The sequence below is a fragment of the Miscanthus floridulus genome, chromosome 6 (assembly GCF_019320115.1).
Source record: "Miscanthus floridulus cultivar M001 chromosome 6, ASM1932011v1, whole genome shotgun sequence".
Taxonomy (NCBI): domain Eukaryota; kingdom Viridiplantae; phylum Streptophyta; class Magnoliopsida; order Poales; family Poaceae; genus Miscanthus; species Miscanthus floridulus.
Genome location: NC_089585.1, coordinates 82,182,361 through 82,205,195, shown reverse-complemented (window position 1 = coordinate 82,205,195; position 22,835 = coordinate 82,182,361). Strand labels below are relative to the sequence as shown.

The window sequence follows — 22,835 nt, the reverse complement described above, 5'->3', positions numbered from 1 at the left end:
CCGGAAATTCAGCGTTGCCTCGAAAGGGGAACGGGAAGAGTGGCTGGCTGCAGGTCTCTTGGCAAGTTGGCGTTGCTGTCGTCAACTCGTCACCGTTAACGTGCGCGGGTCCTTCTGCACGAGTACAATTGGTACAAAAAAAAAAAACAATAGAGTAACTTGGTCTCTCAACGCTTGTCATTTCTTCTCGAAGATGTCGATGCTTGGCGCAGACCAAGGTTGCTAGCCAGAGACGGAGTTGAGATACATAAAATCCAAAAGGGAGAAGTTTTATGCGCGAGACTGCGTACGTTGAATTAAACACGGACGAAGCTCGTATATACGAACTAAAAACACGCCTTTGATTTCCTGTCCTGAATGGCCGGACGCGTGTTTGAAGTTCTATCAACGTAGCGAGAGAGAAGATAAAACTAAAGACCGTACGTGGATTTTTTTTTTCTGTAGCACAGGCGGGCTCAAAAACGAGACTCAACTACCAATCTAGTGGAAAGAGGGAGGAAAATGCTTGGCCCTCAAGAAACGAGAAGGGGCGGCGCGGCAGTCCGTTAGTTGACGATTCCTCCCCCATTTCCACTGGAAAACAGGTGACCTTCTAGAAGCAACAAGCGGCCCAGCCCGGTCCAGCAATGCAGCGCCAGGGGGGCGGCGTGTCTTCCACTGGAAAACAGGTGACCTTCTAGAAGCAACAAGCGGCCCAGCCCGGTCCAGCAATGCAGCACCAGGGGGGCAGAATGCAGCGCCAGGGGGGCGGCGTGTCTCGGTACTTGCTCCGTTCGTATGCCTTTAAACTTAGCTTAATCTACTTATTTTTTTTATTTAGAATATTTTTTTTCTTATAAATTCATTCAGAGTTCATTCAAACCGTCCAGATTCGTTCACAATTGAGACAAGCGAACAGGGGTAGCAACTGGCAACTCCAGGAGCAAGCAGAGCGGCCTCCCCGCCCCGGGCGGCGCGGCTCTGACCTCTGACCTCTGACCATGACCACGACCGGCAGGCGACCCCTTCCCCCCGCGTCGTCCCGTCCCAGCGCGTCACCCCTACAAAACCCCCACCCTCCGCCTGAACGCTCTCCCATCGTTAAGCGGGTGGCAGCTCGGCGTTGTGGTGCGGGGTGCGGATTGGAAACCCGGTGGCAGCTCGCCTGAACGCTCTCCCATAGTACGCACTCACCCCCACCCAAAACACACACCGGAATCTCATTGGTAGCCCGGCGGCAGCTCGGCGTTGTGGTGCGGGGTGCGGATTGGTAGGGAGGGCACTAGCAGGAGGCGGCGGCAGCAGGGGGGAGGAGTTAGAGGGATAGCGAGATGGACGCGGCGGGGGACATTCAGAAGGTGGCGAGTTTGCGGCGGGGGGGCGGCGGCTCCATGTGGCGGCGCGGCGACGACGTGTTCTCGCGCTCGTCCAGGGAGGAGGACGACGAGGAGGCGCTCCGCTGGGCCGCGCTGGAGAAGCTGCCCACCTACGACCGCGTCCGCCGCGCCATGGTCCCGCTAGACGGCGCCGAGGCGGCCGGCGGGAAGGGGCTCGTGGACGTCGACGTGCTCAGCCTCGGCCCGCGCGAGAGGCGGGCGCTGCTGGAGCGCCTCGTCCGCGTCGCCGACGAGGACAACGAGCGATTCCTGCTCAAGCTCAAGGACCGCATCGACAGGTAACCCCTCGCCCGCTCCGCGACGAGCCGCGCGCGGTTGCACTCGAATTCGTATCGCTCGCCGGGTGTTTGACGATTTCCGCGCGCGCGCTGTTTGATTGCTGCAGGGTCGGGATCGACATGCCCACGATCGAGGTGCGCTTCCAGAACCTCGAGGCCGAGGCGGAGGTGCGCGTCGGCAGCAGCGGCCTCCCCACCGTCCTCAACTCCGTCGTCAACAATGTCGAGGTACGTAAGCCAGCCAGTGCACCCGTTAGTTCCTGCCTATCCGATAGCGAAAGACGATCAATTTTGAACTTTGGACGGTGCGCCTCTTTGTTCGACGCAGGAAGCGGCGAACGCGCTGCACATACTGCCCAGTAGGAAGCGGATCATGCCCATTCTCCACGACGTCAGCGGAATCATCAAGCCTCGCAGGTAGTTGACGAGTAAAACAATGGCTGTTTTATTGGGGTTTTTTTTGTCCTCAAGAAAGTCAACTATTTTCCATCTACAGAGTCGATGAGCTGTTTTTTGTTTTTTAACTGAGTAACTCAATATTCCTGTTGGTTTGGCTTGTGTTGGTGACTGGATTAGTAATCGTCTCCTCACAAAAAATAAGAAAAAGAAGAGAAAAAAGAGACAGCTTCATAGTCTGAGACTACAAGTCTTCGATTTCTTCGCTTCTTCCACTAGTCAACCTCACGTTCTTTACGTTTATGCAGGTTGACACTTCTGTTAGGTCCGCCTGGATCAGGCAAGACCAGTTTGTTGCTCGCCTTGGCCGGAAGGCTTGACAAAGACCTCAAGGTAGTACAAAATGCATCCATTATACTTCTTTGCAATAATTACGCCTCGCAAAAACCAGACAAAATGTATCCTTATACTTCTGCACAAAACTGGCATTCAAGAAACAGGGCATCTTTCACTGGCAACTGTTGTATGCTTTGTACTAACTACTCTAATGAAATGTACAGTGCCTAATGTTATAGTGAAACACCGTGCAGTTTTCAGGTAAAGTGACCTATAATGGTAACGAGATGACAGAGTTTGTTCCAGAGAGGACAGCCGCGTACATCAGCCAGCATGACCTCCACATAGGAGAGATGACTGTGAGGGAGACGCTTGCATTCTCTGCACGCTGCCAGGGTGTTGGCTCCGGTTTTGGTACAGTTCCGAGCAATGAGTCATGCGATACATGCATATGCTTTTGTTCTGCTTGCCTACCATGTAGGATTTACACTTCATTGATATGCTTATCGGGTCTTGCTTCTTTCCTTTATGTTGTTAGACATGCTGACTGAGCTGTCGAGGCGAGAGAAAGGCGGCCAATATCAAGCCTGATGCTGATATTGATGCATTCATGAAGGCATGCGATCCTGACTAAATCCAGTAGATTTTTTTATATCGTAGATTATGTTTCCATGAATAACTGGCCAATCATAATCAAAACTGAGTATGGTTTTCCTGCTTAATTTAATTAGGCGTATGCAATGGGTGGGCAAGATGCCAATGTGGTCACTGACTATATTCTGAAGGTATACATTGCAACTTTTAGCCTCAAATCGAGCAATTATAGATTGACTTACTCAAATATGTCTTAAACGTATGTACACTCCACTTGCTGCAGATATTAGGACTAGAGATATGTGCAGACACAATGGTAGGGGATGAGATGCTCAGGGGCATATCTGGTGGACAACGGAAGCGTGTTACAACTGGTAAAACTGTCTTTCCTAACCATATTAGGTCAACAACATTGGTTTTGCTGAAGTTCTTTCTGAATTATATCATTTGGATGTTCCCTGCAGGTGAGATGCTGGTGGGGCCAGCCAGGGCGCTTTTCATGGATGAGATCTCAACTGGGCTTGATAGCTCCACTACATTCCAAATTGTGAATTCACTCAGGCAGTCCATTCACATCCTCGGTGGCACAGCTGTTATCTCCCTACTGCAGCCGGCACCAGAGACTTATAACTTGTTCGATGATATCATACTCCTCTCAGATGGTCAGGTTGTCTACCAGGGCCCCCGAGAAGAAGTGCTTGATGTTTTTCGAGTCAGTAGGTTTCAGATGCCCTGAGAGAAAGGGTGTTGCTGACTTCCTGCAAGAAGTATGTACTGTGCCACCATATTTCAGTATACATAAGTGCAGAAAGTTCTTGTTATCTTATCTCTTTTGAAATGCTGGGCAGGTGACTTCGAAAAAAGATCAGAAACAGTACTGGGTGCGACCTGATGAGCCCTACAGGTTTGTGTCCGTGAAGGAATTTGCGACTGCATTTAAGTCATTCCACACGGGGAGAGCTATAGCAAATGAGCTTGCTGTTCCGTTCGACAAGAGCAAAAGCCACCCAGCCGCACTAACCACCACAAGGTATGGTGTGAGTGGCAAGGAGCTGCTCAAAGCAAACATAGACCGGGAGATCCTTCTCATGAAGAGGAACTCTTTTGTCTACATCTTCAGAACCTTCCAGGTAACTCACAAGACCAAACAGTATGATCGATTGGCATGTAGAGAAAAAATAACTGAAACATGACTGACTCTTTGGTGCTCTGGCATTACAGCTGATACTGATGTCGATCATTGCAATGACTCTCTTCTTCCGTACGAAGATGAAGCATGACACGGTGAATGACGGGGGTATCTACATGGGTGCAGTCTTCTTTGGTGTGCTTATGATCATGTTCAATGGCATGTCTGAGCTGTCGCTAACTGTCTTCAAGCTGCCTATATTCTTCAAGCAGAGGGATCTCCTTTTCTTTCCGGCATGGTCCTACACTCTACCCTCATGGATCGTCAAGGTACCCATCACATTTATCGAGGTTGGCGGTTATGTATTCTTGACATACTATGTCATTGGCTTCGACCCAAATGTCGGCAGGTGAGATTTTCCAATTGTTTAAATGTTTATCCTTATCCATTCTTATTACTCTGGTAATGTGCTATGAATGTTTCCTTCAAAAAAAAAAGTGCTATGAATGTTCTAACAGTAATGGTTGCCCCCAGGTTCTTCAAGCAGTATCTGCTTCTGTTAGCGGTCAATCAGATGGCAGCGGCACTCTTCCGGTTTATTAGTGGGGTATCGAGGAACATGATTGTTGCTAATGTCTTCGCATCGTTCATGTTGCTGGTTGTCATGGTGTTGGGAGGATTTATTCTAGTAAAAGGTTAGAACTCATCTTTCTCTCTCTTTGTAATTCTTTGCAATGTAGCTTCTTCTTAAATCAATGCTTCTCTGTATTTCATTTTTCAGATAAAATTAAGAAATGGTGGATCTGGGGCTACTGGATCTCCCCAATGATGTATGCACAAAATGCCATTTCAGTGAATGAGATGTTGGGTCACAGCTGGGACAAAATATTGAATAGCACTGCCTCCAACGAGACCCTAGGTGTGCAAACCCTTAAGTCCCGTGGAGTATTCACAGAAGCAAAGTGGTACTGGATTGGCTTTGGTGCTATGGTTGGGTTCACCATACTCTTCAACGCTCTCTTCACTCTTGCCCTTACATACCTTAAGCGTGAGTAACTCCCAAACTGATTTTCTCATTGTTCTCTGATTTCAATGTATTCAAACCTATGAAGTGTGAATGATTCCATCTTGTTAATTTCCAGCATATGGCAACTCCCGGCCATCTGTATCTGAAGAGGAGCTGCAGGAGAAGCATGCCAACATCAAAGGGGAGGTTCTGGATGGCAATCACTTGGTATCAGCAAGCAATCATCGATCAACAGGAGTCAACACTGTAACTGATTCAGCAATCATGGAAGATGATTCTTCCTCGACTAAAAAGGGCATCATCCTTCCATTTGACCCGCTCTCGCTCACCTTTGACAACATCAAATACTCTGTTGACATGCCACAGGTGAAATATAGAAAGTTGATCTCTTGCGCAACAAATGCAATTTCATCACTATTTTGTAACCCTGGTCATGAAATTAAATTCAGGAAATGAAAGCACAAGGTGTACAAGAAGATCGTTTGGAGCTCCTCAAAGGTGTCAGTGGGTCTTTTAGGCCTGGTGTGCTGACCGCACTGATGGGCGTCAGCGGTGCAGGAAAAACTACTTTGATGGATGTGTTAGCTGGGAGAAAGACAGGTGGGTACATTGAAGGAGACATCCGCATTTCAGGATACCCAAAGAAACAAGAGACCTTTGCACGTGTATCAGGATACTGTGAACAAAATGATATCCACTCGCCGCAGGTGACAGTCTATGAGTCCCTGCTTTTCTCAGCATGGCTCCGGCTTCCCAAGGACATCGATTCGAACAAAAGAAAGGTTAGTTCCACAAAATAGTTGCAATTTCCACCCATAGAAGGATACACTTGGTAGATAGTTGCTCACCATTATATGTGCAGATCTTCATTGAGGAGGTGATGGAGCTTGTGGAGCTCAAACCACTGAGAAATGCTTTGGTTGGACTTCCTGGAGTGAATGGTCTGTCAACTGAGCAGAGGAAAAGGCTTACCATTGCTGTGGAACTGGTTGCAAATCCATCAATCATCTTTATGGATGAGCCAACCTCAGGGCTTGATGCCCGAGCAGCTGCAATTGTGATGCGGACGGTGAGGAACACTGTTGATACTGGTAGAACTGTGGTCTGCACGATACATCAGCCTAGCATCGACATATTTGAAGCATTTGATGAGGTGAGGGAGATTTCACATAGGATTACTTCCAACTACCCTCTACTTTCTGGTCAGCATTTGTCATACTTGTTTTGCTGTGGCTAATTTTCCAAACCTTGAATTATGTTGCAACTTGCAGTGTCTAAAATGTTTGATTAATGCATGCAGCTTTTCCTTATGAAGCGTGGTGGAGAAGAGATCTATGCTGGTCCACTTGGACATCATTCTTCAGAGCTAATCAACTATTTCGAGGTAAATGATATTACAGGAATCTGAATATCCATCTATGAAATTCCTTAAAAATTATTGAGAAGATCATGTGGTTTCATATTATTCAGGCGATTCAAGGGGTCAGCAAAATTAAAGATGGCTACAATCCAGCAACATGGATGCTGGAAGTGACCACAACTTCTCAGGAACAGATTCTAGGTCTTGATTTCAGTGATATGTACAAGAAATCTGAACTCTACCAGTAAGTAAATTCGAAACCCTACTAGTCACTTCATCTTTGAAAATAACCATAGGTGGTTATATTAACAACTAGGAAAAAAATCTAAACAATTAGAACTAATTACAGTATACTAAACTTACCCAGCAAAACGGAGTACTATCAGTTGGTACATACCAATGCACTTTTCAGTATTAACCAACCTTCCTTCTCCAGGGAATTTCTGCAGTAGATGATGTGTTGCTTGTTACATTTTACAGGAGGAACAAGGCCTTGATAAAGGAATTGAGCCAACCAGCACCAGGTTCAAGTGACCTGCATTTCTCTAGCAAGTACGCACAGTCTTCCATTACACAATGTGTGGCTTGCCTGTGGAAGCAGAACCTGTCATACTGGAGGAACCCTCCTTACAATACCGTTAGGTTCTTTTTCACTACCATCATTGCTCTCCTACTTGGCACCATCTTTTGGGACCTAGGCGGCAAAATGTAAGTCATGCCCAATTGTACCATTGCTTATGGCAAACAAGTGGCTTGACCTTCAATTTTTTATTCACGTTTTGCTTCTTATAATCCAGGTCTACATCACAAGATTTGATGAATGCCATGGGATCAATGTATGCTGCGGTGCTGTTCATCGGGATCATGAATTGTACCTCAGTTCAGCCAGTGGTGGCCGTGGAGCGGACAGTCTTTTACCGTGAAAGAGCTGCTGGCATGTACTCAGCTTTCCCATATGCGTTTGGCCAGGTGAATGTTCCTCCTGGAAATCAATTTCACACGCGGCTTTTTCTGCTGCTTGTTGCCTGTTGGCCCATGTTCTAGAGAGCAGGGCACTGATCTGATCAATTTGTCTCCTCGCAGGTTGTTATTGAGCTTCCCATACGCACTGGTTCAGGATATTCTATACAGTGTCATAGTGTACTCCATGATCGGGTTCGAGTGGACGGCTGCCAAGTTCTTCTGGTACCTCTTCTTTGGGTACTTCACGCTGCTCTACTTCACATTCTACGGCATGATGGCCGTCGGGATGACACCTAACTACAACATCGCCGCCATCGTCTCCTCGGCATTCTACGCCATCTGGAACCTCTTCTCCGGGTTCATCATCCCCCGACCGGTAAGACCTCCTCATGCCCCCTGCAACTTTTCTCTACGGTTTCCAAAAGCTCATTCCCGTTCTTGCCTCCCGCTACCTTCAGAAAACACCGATCTGGTGGAGGTGGTACTGCTGGTTATGCCCCGTGGCGTGGACGCTGTACGGGCTGGTGGTGTCACAGTTCGGTGACGTCATGACTCCGATGGACGACAAAAGGCCCGTGAAGGTGTTTATCGAGGACTACTTCGACTTCAAGCACAGCTGGCTGGGTTGGGTGGCCGTCCGTGGTCGTGGCATTCGCGGTGCTCTTTGCGACCCTGTTTGGCTTTGCCATCATGAAGCTTAACTTCCAGAAGAGATAATGACGATAGGAGCTGGGAAAATCACCTCCTGGACAAGGGATTTTGTATTCGTTGGGTCGTGCAAGTAGATTTGGCTGTCATATTGGGAGAGTACGCCATATCTATGGATTCGTTGATTAGTTAAAGTTATAAGTTATTGTGCTGTTTTTTTTTTGAGAGGATATTGTGCTCCTTTTCTGGGAGGATGATGGCGTAGTATTTTGTAAAGAATATTTCACACATCTAGTAAATTTTGTAAGCTTGTTGCCCCTTGCAAAGGATCAGTTGGAGAAGGCAAGGAAATACCTCATGCGTTGCTGTTGACTTATAAGTAGATACATACTATTTTGATACGTGTATATAAGTACTAGAAGACTGCAAGTACATGTGAAAGAATCATAAAAACCTGGCCTTCCTTACATGTTTCTTTGGTTGATTGCGCCCACAAGACAACGAGGGACAAGCAACGAAACATGCAAGAGAAATCAATCACACTCTGACGGTCTGACCTTCTAGTAGCCGTCTCTGCGTTGACCTTCTAGCCATGCTGTTTGCACCAGGGGGACGAAAACCATTCTCCTGCCGCACACATACTGACATAAAGAAGAGGACTTCTGTAGCCTAGGGACGCTGTGTAACCATGCAACCACGAAATCAAACTTTTTAGTTTAAGGCATTACAGAACAACCCTTCTTCTTCTTTTGCGTAAATAGCCAATTCATTACAAAATTTTCAGAACACTTGCTGATTATCAAATAAAGGAAAAACACACTTAAGTTCATTAGATAGCACATCCTGCTTAGGAACTATGCATGCAAGTAATATGTTTGAAGTGCCCATGCTGCTGCTCAAATATGCGTGCGAGCATGTATACTTAAGTGCCTACATATACTTTTAGCTTATCATCTAAGCTGCTGCTCAGCTCTTGCACTACGTGTCTACTCGATTAGGGGCTGTTTGCTTCACGACCTGGCCTGGAAGCGCCGCCATGTAACTCAGTCCAGCTCTAGGTGTTCAAAACCGAATGCTTGGGATCGGTGTCTAAATCAAGCAATATTTCCAGCTCACAAAACAAATATATTCTTATTGTGTTTGAGGCAGCTCAATCCAGCTCCATGAGTCTAAAATCAGACAGATCGCAGGACCAGGCAAGGTTCCCAATCTAAGAAGACGCAAAGCAAACAAGATAGGGGCAAGAGAGGGAAGGAAGGTGAGTTTGGATGCTTGATCGAACGGTGGAAAAAATCGGGTATAAGGGCCTTCAAAAACACTCGAATACATTCACTATTCCTTTTTTTATTGCCACTATTCCTTTATTTTTATGGACACCAGGCACATAATCTGTCGGACAGCACAATAAATTTAGTCGGTACCAAATTGCACAAAACTGAAGCATTCCATGATGTTCACATGATTGGTTTGGGTAGGGCCAAGTGCAATTAGCAACGAAAATAACACGTCACTGCAAATAGATAATTGTCGCAAAAGTATTTATTCTTCAGCATTGACTATAAAATCAAGCCAGCTAAATAGCAAGTTCCAGAAACTTGCAACAGCACTTCAAATCATCTGTAGCAAGGACTATGTCACCAGTGGCACCAGATCTTTATTCATCTTCTGTGCGGACAGCTGCAGAAAGAACCAAGTTAGCATTGTAGAAATAGACAAAAGCTATACATGCAAACTGAACACAATTCAGGTTCATACTCTATGATAGGAAAAAATTAACCGTGCAAATGAAAAGAAAACTCATCCAGTTCTACATAGTATTGAAACGAACAGAAAAAACCAACCGAACAGTTGAATATAAGCAACATATGATGGCTAGTTCATGCCTTTGGTTCACAGGAATGGAGCATAGGAATAGTGTGGGAAATTTTCCTTTGTTTTGGAGGGAAAATGTAGAACTTTGCATCCACTCAAACCTCCTGGTAAAATTCCTATGGAGCCTACCCAAACGATCATTTCTTCAACATTTCTATGTTTTCTATTCCTGCAGAATTCCTATGTTTTTCCTATTCCTTTGTTTTTGCATTCCTGTGTTCAAAATTGGGCCTACTTCGATAAAATAGATCATAGATGCAGACGCATTATATGCAACCCATTAACAGAGATACGACAACTGCCAATTGTTTACTTTGATATGCAAACAGTAATTGCTATGGATGATGCTTATATAAAACTGAGGTATTATGCGCTAAATAGTACTGCAATCTGTCAGCTGCTTTACTGAAGTGTTCATTATACAAATGTAAAAAGTTGTATGCATTCCTCTGCTACCATCGTTCAAGTTCTACATCACAAAGACAAAAAAAAAAAAAAAAAAAAAAAAAAATCAAGGGATTCACATAAGCATTAAGCACTGAAACAGTGAGGACAAGCATTCTCCAATCATTATGTAAGGTTATCACTACTAGAAACATAAGAAAAATTCATGGAATTACCTTAAACGCAAATCATTGAATTTCATGGAACTACCTTAAACACAAAGCATCAAATTTCATAGAATAATTGATTGTCTATTATACAAGGATGCATTTTTCCTCATATTGTGCATGGTTTATGGTTTTCTTTTGCAAACATTTGTGTGGGGCGAGCACGCATAGCTTGTATGTATGAGCAATGACAGGTTTAACTGATTAAATGGTTGTTACTTGTTAGTTTGTTACATTACAGAACAGAAACAGAACAACAATGTGGTCAGGGAAGGAACATGATCACACGAATTAGGAAACACAATCAATCGCCATCCTTCAGCAGGATTTCTGGCACAATTAAACAATATATACATATTACATGTGCAATGATTTCCTATAAGTTATCATCAGTAGGTTAATTTCTGTAGGAACACATTTTCTTCAAGGAAGTGCTTCCCGATTCTAAACATAACAGTAATGCTACTGAAACATGTCATGACAGTTTCAGCAAGTTCTAACATCACACTTCATCCTTAATTCCTTATGACGACACACTCTGTGTTCCATCTTCAAATCCAGATTTCACAATTGAATGTGGGAAAGTCTCTTTATACTTCATATTCTCTAAAGTTGAGATCCAAAGATGCACATATATATGATTTATCATGGGATGCATTCAGGATTGACAAATAATCCACATTTTGGTGCTACATTGTTAAGCGCTACCATCATCAACTTACTATCCATTAGGGATTTCTAGGTGGTTGGGTTTTACAGAATGCTGGCATTTGTTACAATGTTTTCACCTTGGATCATGCAATTCAAAGTTTCAAACAGAACAGAAATACAAACCACTTCACAAACAACTAGAAGATTTGATAAACGATTTACCCAGTTTACCACTTCCACAGAACCTCAAAATGTGATTCTTGAGTACTGACTGTTGACTGCAGTGGCATCCTATGCGCCAATTAATTATTTACCTTCTACCCATCACATTTTGACCAACTCCATCAATCACCACACCAGATCAGATTTACACCATCAGCAACTACGATTGGCCGTGAAACGCAAACGCCACCAGCACGCGAACCAAAATGAGACAAACCACCGTCAGAAGTCAGGACCCCATCAGTGAACCACTAGATCAACCTAGACCTATATCCATGCTCAGCTTTATTAAGAACTAAATCGCAAACCCTAGGATCCCACCGTACCACATAACATCCGGGCAGATCGCGTCGAATCTAATCAAGGACGGCGGACATGAACGCATCGGGTGAAGGAGAGGGCAGATCACTCACTGGGCTTCTCCTGCTTGCCGTCCGCCCACTTGGAGATGGAGAAATGGACCTTCTCGCGGGACGCGACCTCGGACTTGAAGGGCTCCTTGAGGCAGTTCCGGACCAGCGCAGCGCAGATGTTGGAGTAGCCGATGTAGGTCATCCCCGCCTGCCCGCCAGAAGGGCACCGCCGCCGTGGTCGCCGACATCGCGTTGCTTCCTCTTCGCTTCCCTTGCGCCGCCGCCGGTGGGTGGATGGAGAATGGGACTGGGGAAGATGCGACCGAGTCACTCACAGCGTGGTGTGGCCGGGCATTGGATTTGTAGGATCAAAGCCAACGGCCCAATAAGGATACCAGATGCGGCCCATCAAGCTGTTTGATAGTAGGTCTTCCATGTTTCCCTTTCGTTTCTTTCCATTTCTTCGTTTTTTTATGATAGCTAATTCATTTGTTTACTAGGTTTACCCTTTTCTATGAATATATTTAAACTATTATATTAAAATATATTTAAGAATAATTCAATGCATCAGCGAAGCACGCTTAACATTTTGTATAAGTACTTTATTGAGACGTCTTTTTCCATGTGCCCTCAACCTTTTAAAAAAAACTTATTTCACCAATTTCAAATTTTATTTCAATATTTAATGTCGATTTGTTGGTAATATCGTAGTCCAAAAATGTCGGTTTGTTAAGTTTTCAGAAACAATTAAATAATCATTCAAATTGGAGAAGGAAAAGTGAGCAGGTGAGGGATGACTAGTGGCCATATATGTGGGCTTTGGTTCGATGTTTTATTATTGTAGGCTATATATAGCGTGTGGTTGAACGATACCAGAATTCAGCGGTTTCCGCTAACCGGAAATCCCGAACCAGTGATCATTCAATTGAACTGAGCGAGAGCCGAAGGTTGACGGAATCGAATGCGGCCCACTGAACTGTGCCAACGGTAGCCAAAGCTCGCACAGCGACAGCACGGAGGCAGAGCTGCTTGCTATTCTATAGCTTTCCGTGGCCCGAAACTGCAGGCCCAGCTGCCATGCGCAGAGTGTAGAGTAGGAGGAATACGGCATTTGCACTTGGCACCATGGCTCTGCTGGAGTACATACAGTAGTACAGGTAGCCTTCTGCCTTGTGGTTCTGGAAGCGGCGGCAACGCGAGTCGCGGTGTCGCACACAAGCGGCGCACAGTAGGAAACGGGTTGCGATTTTGACAACGCGTGCGGCGTGCCCGAAATCAACCCGGCCCACGGCTTGTGAACGTCGCGTGCCCCTGGCACTGGCCGTGGCAGAGCAACGCAGCGCGCCATGCCGCTGCCTACAAAAACCCGCCCCTTCCTCTACTCTCCCCAACTGCCTCGGCGTCGTCGCAGTCGCACTCCGCAGACGCCACCTGGAAAACTTTCGCGAAATCCAGGCCACACCAGCCACACGGGGGGTGGTTTCGTCTCGGCTGCTCGGGCTGCGTCGCGGAGTTGGGGGGCGGGCGTGGGTAGCGCCGCGGCGGGTATGGACGCGGCGGCGGAGCTCCAGAAGGTGGCGAGCATGCGCCGCGACAGCGGCGGCTCCAGGTCGGGCTCCTCCGCGTGGTGGCGCGCTCCCGACGCGTTCTCGCGCTCCTCCTCGCGGATGGAGGAGGACGACGAGGAGGCGCTGCGGTGGGCCGCGCTCGAGAGGCTGCCCACCTGCGACCGCGTCCGCCGCGCCATCGTCCCGCTCGGCGGCGGGGAGGCGGCCCCGCAGGTGGTGGACGTGCTCGGCCTCGGCCCGCGGGAGAGGCGCGCGCTCCTGGAGCGCCTCGTGCGCGTCGCCGACGAGGACAACGAGCGCTTCCTGCTCAAGCTCAAGGAGCGCGTCGAACGGTGCGTGCTATTGGAGTGGACTGGACAGTGGACACACATATACAGCTCAGCTAGGATCTGCTTCACGATTTAATTTGCGATCCTTGTGCCGCCGTGCGTGCAGGGTCGGGATCGACATGCCCACGATCGAGGTGCGGTTCAAGCACCTAAGGGCGGAGGCGGACGTGCGCGTCGGCACCAGCGGACTCCCCACCGTCCTCAACTCCATCACCAACAAGCTCGAGGAGGTCGCCAACGCGCTGCACGTGCGCCGCAGCCGGAAGCAGGCCATGCCTATCCTGCACGACGTCAGCGGCATCGTCAAGCCCCGCAGGTAATCAACTTTTGAATCTCAAAAAATTATCTTCGTTGAGTCTGACATCTTGCCTGACGCTCGTTCCATTTGCAGAATGACTCTGCTGTTAGGTCCGCCCGGGTCAGGGAAAACCACCTTGCTGCTCGCCTTGGCCGGGAGGCTCGATAAAGACCTCAAGGTTTGTAAAAGTAAATTCACTCTAGTTTTAGTGTTTTACTGCCTGGTGTGCAGTGGTGAGAGCTGTCTCATTGGGTCACCAGGTCGCGGGTTCGAAGCAGCTTCTCCGCAGATTTTGCAGGGGGAAGGCTTGCCTAGACCCCATTCATGTGGGAGCCTCCGGCACTGGGTCTGCCCTTTATATAATCAATCACGTTAAGTTTGCCATAATTAAAGGTTCCTGCAGACTTTTTCGTATTAATTAGAACACACACATCAACTTAGCACAAAATAATCAGCCAACAACTAGGACAGCTTTTGGAGGGGCAACGTCTAGAATATTGCACCATCTTCATGCAGAAATAGAACGATTCACAGTGACCTTTGGTACATATGGCATTGGGTAATAATTGGGTCAAATGATGAGCAGGTTTCAGGCAAAGTGACCTACAATGGGCATGAAATGGATGAGTTTGTGCCGGAGAGGACAGCCGCATATATCAGCCAGCATGACCTTCACATCGGAGAGATGACTGTCAGAGAGACGCTTGAATTCTCTGCACGTTGTCAAGGTGTTGGCACTCGCTTCGGTATGACTCTGAACAATTACTCACAAGGGTTTGCGTTCATTTCTGCTGCTTGCTGATTCTGCAGGATTGGCCTGTTTAATTGATGTACTTATCAAGTTCTTGTTATGTTGGCAGATATGTTGACTGAGCTTTCAAGGCGGGAGAAGGTGGGAAATATCAAGCCTGATGCCGATATCGATGCATTCATGAAGGCATGGCTTTACAATCTTAGATAAATCAAGAATATCTGATGACTTTGGTTCTATTTTTTATGATAACTTACATAGTAGCTAAGGACATAGCTTACTTTTCTGCTGATCTTGTTCAGGCTTGTTCAATGCGAGGACAGGAAGCTAATGTGATCTCTGACTATATATTGAAGGTATTTGACTTACAACTTTCACATTGAGCTACCAAAGTTTTCTTGTCCACTATTCAACATTTATACATCTGGTGTTGTAGATATTAGGATTAGAAATATGTGCTGACACGATGGTGGGAGATGAGATGTTGAGGGGCATCTCTGGTGGACAACGGAAGCGTGTCACAACAGGTAGAGATATACATAATTTTAGTATGGGTAACCTTCCTTTCTGTTTTTAGTTTTACCATGGTCACTTCTAGCTTGTGTGGCGTATCGGCTCTAAGTTTTCAATTTACTTGCTCATCTTCTACTGACCAACAGTCTGTGTTGAACTTTCTCTTACATATATACTTGGCTCTCCATCGAAATATATTAACTTCAATTCAATAACATTAGCTGTCAGTGAAAAATGTTGTGACTGGCGCTACAATCCTGTACTGTAGGCGAGATGCTTGTTGGTCCGGCCAATGCACTATTCATGGATGAAATTTCGACTGGGCTTGACAGCTCCACTACGTTCCAGATCATAAAGTCGCTTAGACAGGCAATCCACATCCTCGGTGGCACAGCTCTCATCTCCTTGTTACAGCCTGCGCCCGAGACATATGATCTTTTTGACGATATCATACTGCTCTCAGACGGGCAGATTGTGTATGAGGGGCCCCGAGAAAGCGTGCTTGAATTCTTCTTGTCTCTTGGGTTCAAGTGTCCTGAGAGGAAGGGTGTGGCTGACTTTTTGCAAGAAGTAAGTAAACAGACACATTCTTCGTTCTGAAATACGGTGTCAACCATATCCTTTGATTCTTGTAACAATCTTCGTGGGCTCGCTGAGCAGGTGACTTCCAGGAAAGATCAGAAGCAATACTGGGTGCGGCGTGACAAGCCGTACCGATACATGTCGGTTAAGGAATTTGCCTCCGCGTTCCAGTCTTTCCATGTTGGGAGAGCCATAGCAAATGAGCTAGCCATTCCTTTCGACAAGAGCAAAAACCATCCCGCTGCTCTGACCACCTCAAGGTATGGTGTCAGTGCCTGGGAGCTGTTTAAAGCAAACATCCATCGAGAAATGTTGCTTATGAAGAGGAATTCCTTCGTCTACATCTTCAGAACTTTGCAGGTCATTAGAAACTCTATTCCAAACATAGTAAGGTGGTGTGAACGATAATTACAATGCCTGACTTGGTGTGTTGATATGTCAGCTGATGATGGTGTCCATAATGGCAATGACTCTCTTCTTTCGTACCAAGATGCACCGTGACTCGGTGACTGATGGTGGTATCTACTTGGGCGCACTCTTCTTTGCGGTGATCATGATCATGTTCAATGGATTGTCTGAGCTTGCACTCACCATCATTAAGCTGCCAGTGTTCTTCAAGCAGAGAGATCTCCTCTTCTTTCCGGCATGGGCCTACACAATACCCACATGGATCCTCAAGATCCCAATCTCTTTTGTTGAGGTTGGTGGGTTTGTTTTCATGGCGTACTATGTCATCGGGTTTGACCCAAATGTAGGCAGGTGAGATTGATCAATGAGAGATTAAAGCTAGCTTGTTAACCAAATATTCATCACAGGGCTTTACTTACCATCCTTGTGGAATGCTAGGTTCTTCAAGCAGTATCTCCTTTTGTTAGCACTCAACCAGATGGCAGCATCACTCTTCCGATTTGTTGGTGGGGCAGCAAGGAACATGATTGTTGCAAATGTCTTTGGATCATTCATGCTGCTAATATTTATGGTGTTGGGTGGATTTATCCTAGTAAGAGGTACAGCCTCACCATTTTTTTTTAAAAAAAGAAGGGAATAATCTCACCGTTTCTTTTTCATAGATAGTATTATTTATTGCTCCTCTTTTCAAAAGGCGGGTGCTTCTTTCTTTGTGAATTGGCAGATAAAGTGAAGAAGTGGTGGATATGGGGCTACTGGATCTCCCCATTGATGTATGCCCAGAATGCCATCTCCGTAAATGAGATGCTAGGGCACAGCTGGGACAAAATTTTGAATAGCTCCGTGTCTAATGAGACCCTAGGTGTGCAATCCCTTAAGTCCCGCGGAGTCTTCCCAGAAGCAAAGTGGTATTGGATCGGCTTAGGCGCATTGCTTGGATTTGTCATGCTCTTCAATTGTCTCTTTACGCTTGCCCTAGCGTACCTGAAGCGTGAGTTCCTCTAGGACTGGTTTGCTCTTGGTTCTTGCATTTGAAAATACCTTAAATTTGTTTATTTTGAGTTTACAGCATATGGCAAGTCCCATCCATCGATATCTGAAGAGGAACTGAAGGAGAAGTATGCAAACCTCAATGGTAATGCTGTGGCTGAAGATAACTTGCCACCAGGAAGTAGCTATCTAGCAACAGTCGGCATCACTAGATCCGGTTCAGCAACTGTTGAAAATCATTCTGGCACTATGCAAAGGGGTATGGTTCTTCCATTTGCCCCGCTTTCACTGACTTTCAATAACATCAAGTACTTTGTTGACATGCCCCAGGTAAGTATTGAAATTATTTCTGTATATCATCAGTAGTGAGCAATTAACAATCAGACAAAGTAATCTTTTGATCAAACTCAAATTCAGGAGATGAAAACACATGATGTAGTCGGGGACCGGTTAGAGCTCCTCAAATGTGTTAGTGGATCTTTCAGACCAGGAGTGCTGACTGCACTGATGGGCGTTAGTGGTGCTGGCAAGACAACTCTAATGGATGTGTTGGCTGGGAGAAAGACCAGTGGTTACATTGAAGGAAACATTAGCATTTCAGGATACCCAAAGAAACAAGAGACCTTTGCACGTGTATCAGGATATTGTGAGCAAAATGATATCCACTCGCCACAGGTGACAGTCTATGAGTCACTTGTTTTCTCAGCGTGGCTCCGCCTTCCTAGGGATGTAGATTCAAACACCAGAAAGGTCAGCCAAACAGAATAGATGATTCAACTTCCAACCTCTATCTATACTTGATATATTTGACAACATTGCTTACCTTTATGCACGCAGATGTTCATTGAGGAGGTCATGGAGCTTGTGGAGCTCAAACCATTGAGAAATGCTTTGGTTGGCCTTCCTGGTGTGAATGGTCTGTCAACTGAGCAGAGGAAAAGACTGACCATTGCTGTGGAGCTGGTTGCAAATCCCTCAATCATTTTCATGGATGAGCCAACCTCTGGTCTTGATGCCCGAGCAGCTGCAATTGTTATGAGAACAGTGAGGAATACTGTTGATACAGGTAGAACTGTAGTCTGCACGATTCATCAGCCTAGCATTGACATATTTGAAGCATTCGATGAGGTGAGTTATGGTGGATCTTTGTACTTTCCAGTGATTTCTTCTTATCATTACTTTCCATCTGGGTAACTAGGCTGATTTTGAAATCTAATTGATCGTGGTTGGTCTTATAAATATGATATGAAATTGCAAAGCCTAAGGTGTTTGATGAATTGTTGCAGCTTTTTCTTATGAAGCGAGGAGGAGAGGAGATCTATGTTGGTCCACTAGGCCATCATTCTTCTGAGCTGATTAAGTATTTTGAGGTGTCATGATATTAGTATTGCAATAATTTTTTTTAAAAAAATCGTTTGACTTTATTGCTTCAATTTGCTGATTACATTGTATTGCTCATATTGTATAGGGAATTCACGGAGTCAACAAAATTAGAGATGGCTACAATCCAGCAACATGGATGTTAGAAGTAACAACAGTCTCGCAAGAACAGATGCTAGGTGTTGATTTTAGTGACCTGTACAAGAAATCTGAATTATACCAGTGAGTAACTTACAACCCTCCTATTCACTTCATCCCCAGAATTTCCTATTGCCCTATGTGGTCTTTGGTTTAAACTACACCACTAGCAGCCTGCTGCCCTGATGAGCAAAATCTATGCCGGAAGTCTTTATTAACCCTTAAAATATGGGTCTAATCTACCCTGCAATTGTGGTGCCATTTAAATACCCTCTGAACTTACAAATTCTTTGTAGTTAGTACTGAAACTTTAGCTTCTAGTTTGTTCCCTTGAAAAAAGAAATTGCAGCTTGTAACAAATATCTGTGCTATAACATGTGATCTAATACACTTGATGACAAAAGCATTTGAACCTGGACGAGTGACGGGGATTTCATGATTCTCGGACCTCACTGGTCTAACTAGTGTACTCAGGACTAGGGGGAGAGCATTTTAATCTAATTGGATTTTTGTAAAGTTTAAAATGTTAAAGGTTGGAGCTAGAAGTCAGACTTCTTATATTGCATTCTGAATTTAGTTTTGAATAAATTGAAAAAACATCAAAAGTTCAAACATACTTTCGTCATTTTGCTTTTGGTTTGAAATATAATTTCTTTATACATATATGCACATTCATTCCTATAAACGCACGTGCACACACCCTACCACTCTTATTTGTTCAATAGAGTCACCATTTTGATGACTACTCCCTCCGTCTCTTTTTAACTGTCGTTCTCACTTCCTAAGAAGTCAAACGTCATCAACTTTAACCAAATATATATAAGAAAGTATTAATATTTATGGTACATAATTAGTATCATTAGATAGATCCTTGAATCTATTTTCATAATTTACTTATTTGAAGATACAAATTTTGCTAATATTTTCTACAAACCTAGTCAAATATAAGAAAGTTTGACTGACACGAATACCATAGCGACAGTTAAAAAGAGAGAGGGAGTAGGTCTGTATGTTTTGTATTTGTTTTGCACTTATACTTTTTTTTCGAGAAACTGTTACACGTCTTATAAAAGTGTGAAATTGTTAGTGTTATTATTGGCGAGGAAAATATTTGACTCATTTTGCATCTTGGAGATTTCTTTTTAACTTTGCTATCACCATGAACACTTTTTTTAATAGAACTAGTATGTATGATAAGTTCATAACCAGTGTCTACTTTCCTGAAATTTTCTTCTTGCCACATCATTGCTACACCATGATAACCATGATTATAATATTGTATTCTTCAGGAGGAACAAGGCCTTGATAGAAGAGTTAAGTGAACCACCAGCAGGCTCAACTGACCTTCATTTCCGTAACCAGTACTCTCAGTCTTTCTTCATGCAATGCCTTGCTTGCTTGTGGAAGCAGAACCTGTCATATTGGAGGAACCCTGCTTACAATGCCATTAGGCTATTTTTCACAACTATCATAGCACTTATCTTTGGCACCATCTTCTGGGACCTTGGTGGTAAAATGTAAGTATCTGCCACATCGCACCTATCTAGTGTGTGAACATCTCAAAGAAAAAGAAAAGAATCTCAACCTTTTGATTCTTTACCTAACAGGGGTCAATCACAAGATTTGTTCAACGCCATGGGGTCCATGTATGCTGCAGTGATGTTCATCGGCGTCTTGAATGCTACATCTGTCCAGCCAGTAGTATCTGTGGAGCGGACCGTGTTTTACCGTGAAAGAGCTGCCGGCATGTACTCGGCTCTGCCATATGCATTTGGACAGGTGAGCGGCTCTCATATAAACTCCTGATATAGTACCTTCTATCGATGAGAGACCACTAACGACATCGCTAAAACTTCTGTCGTATATATATATATAGGTTACCATTGAACTCCCATACACTCTGGCTCAGGCCACCATATACGGGATCATAGTGTACTCAATGATTGGGTTCGAATGGACAGTTGCCAAATTCTTCTGGTACCTCTTCTTCATGTACTTCACCTTTCTCTATTTCACATTCTATGGCATGATGGCTGTGGGCTTGACGCCGAGCTACCATGTCGCGTCGATCGTCTCCTCGGCGTTCTATGGTATCTGGAACCTCTTCTCTGGATTCATCATCCCTCGGCCGGTAAGTCCCGTTATTGCTCCATCCCCATCAATTGCCCACGTCTACAAATTTAATTTTGTGGCTAGTTGTGGAACTCATTTCCCTTTTTGGCATGGCAACATGCTCAGAAAGTCCCAATCTGGTGGAAGTGGTACTGTTGGGCGTGCCCTGTGGCGTGGACGCTGTACGGGCTGGTCGTGTCTCAGTTCGGGGACATCACGACGCCCATGGACAACGGCGTCCCCGTGAATGTGTTCGTGGAGAAATACTTCGGCTTCAAGCACAGCTGGTTGGGCGTGGTGGCCACGGTGGTCGTGGCGTTCACCGTCTTCTTTGCTTTCTTGTTCGGCTTCGCCATCATGAAGCTCAACTTCCAGAGGAGGTAGCCATGTGTAGCAGCTACGCGAAATTAACATGCCCCGTTGGTAGAAGTCCATCAATTGCTTTGCAAACAATACATCACTGTTTGTCTGTTTCTGTCGTATTCAGTGCAGCATACGAAATGTTTGACCTTGTAGTGGCCCTGCAATGTAAAGCTAAAGCCTCGTGATTTCATTTGATTTTGATTTTATTTTATTAGGTATATGTAAGGGTCGTGTAATTTTGTAATGGATGTTGCATATATAATACGAATAGTCCAATCTCCTCCCAACGAATCTTGGGTTTAAGCAATAGCGGACCCGGCGCTCAAACGGAGCTTGACAAAGATCGAAGACTGTTCGTTTGGCTGTGGATGGTCGTAAATGATCGTAAATTTTTAGCTGGAATAGTATTTTTTTCTCACATAAACCAGTTAGTAGTACTTCTTCACGAACCAGCCACCCGAACAGGCTGCGAGACGCTGTTTGAGATCACTTATTTTAACAGTGTGGCCGGCGCCTAGATGTCCGTCCGGACGTGTCCGTTCCGCTTGCCACGCATGTTGCTAAGCTTGCCTCCTTTTAAAAAAAGCCTGCCCTGCATGCAACTGCTGCCCCACATGCAGTTGTGCGCCTCTTGTTTGCTGATGCGCATGCAGGTGGGGATTGCTACATCCGCAGGACCGCATGCATGTGTCCGCTTCCTACACCTGCAGATGTTGCAACATGAAAGTACTTCTTCAACATACGTCTGAAACATGTAAAATATTTACAAACATACGTCTACAACATATGTGTATAACAACTACAACATTTAGATAAACATATTTGCAACTACGTCTAAAACAGATGAAACATTTTGAATAGACGCTTGCAACATATGACTGAAACATATGCAACATGCAACGTATGCAATATCCAGATGAAACACTTGCAACATAGGTCTAAAATAGGTGAAACATTTGGAACATATACATGCAACATACATGTATAGCCACTGCAACATATGCAGTATCTAGATAAAACACTTGCAACATACATTTGAAACAGTTAAAATATTTAAAACATACACTTGCAACATACGTGTATAGCCATTGCAACATATGCAACACCAGATCTACGTTTGCAACATCCAGACGAAACATATGCAACATACATGTAAAACACATGAAATATACGGATTGCAACATGTGCTCATGTACTTGCTGCCGCTCAATAGAGGCTGGTTGACACGACACGGGGGAGCGCAGCGCGAGGCGCGGGCGACACGCGATGTGAGGCACCAGCAGGGGCACGAGGCGTGAGGCACGAGTGGGGTGCGCGGCACGAGGCGTGAGGCAAGGGGCGCACACGGTGATTATGCGAGTGAAAGGTCCTTGCTTGGTTTTGGTAATTGAGTGACAACCTTAGGTGGACTAATGTGTTTAAGTGAGATACACAGGTGATTAGTCCACAGATACATATGTGTGAGCAACATATGCCATGATGGTGATGATGGCTCAAAGATGTTACAAAGCTCACACGTGTGATGATGAAGGAGCTTATTGCACATGAGACATGACATGGAGTTATGTGATCAAGGTGGAGAAGATC

At 45.2% G+C, this 22,835-nt stretch overlaps 1 protein-coding gene and 1 pseudogene across 1 annotated transcript; both read left to right on the top strand.

Annotated features, from left to right (window-relative positions):
• Window positions 1–963: 963 nt before the first annotated feature.
• Window positions 964–8,606, top strand: LOC136456216 (ABC transporter G family member 36-like; annotated as a pseudogene).
• A 4,576-nt stretch (window positions 8,607–13,182) lies between these two features.
• LOC136456214 (ABC transporter G family member 35-like) lies at window positions 13,183–21,410 on the top strand. Its single transcript, XM_066456003.1, has 21 exons — window positions 13,183–13,716; window positions 13,820–14,029; window positions 14,105–14,189; window positions 14,598–14,757; window positions 14,872–14,948; window positions 15,065–15,118; window positions 15,199–15,289; window positions 15,544–15,845; window positions 15,936–16,217; window positions 16,300–16,616; window positions 16,704–16,864; window positions 16,990–17,256; window positions 17,335–17,585; window positions 17,673–18,005; window positions 18,093–18,383; window positions 18,542–18,625; window positions 18,724–18,857; window positions 20,063–20,290; window positions 20,381–20,552; window positions 20,650–20,904; window positions 21,012–21,410. The coding sequence occupies exons 1-21, from the start codon at window positions 13,364–13,366 to the stop codon at window positions 21,267–21,269; spliced, it is 4,365 nt and encodes a 1,454-aa protein (XP_066312100.1). The 5' UTR covers window positions 13,183–13,363; the 3' UTR covers window positions 21,270–21,410.
• Window positions 21,411–22,835: the final 1,425 nt, after the last annotated feature.

Bases quoted from the DNA above. Each gene is read 5' to 3' on its own strand.
- LOC136456214 (XM_066456003.1), top strand. From the start codon at position 13,364: ATGGACGCGGCGGCGGAGCTCCAGAAGGTGGCGAGCATGCGCCGCGAC. The intron at 14,758-14,871 runs GTATGACTCTGA...TTATGTTGGCAG, and splicing joins AGGTGTTGGCACTCGCTTCG to ATATGTTGACTGAGCTTTCA. The intron at 17,586-17,672 runs GTAAGTATTGAA...ACTCAAATTCAG, and splicing joins ACTTTGTTGACATGCCCCAG to GAGATGAAAACACATGATGT.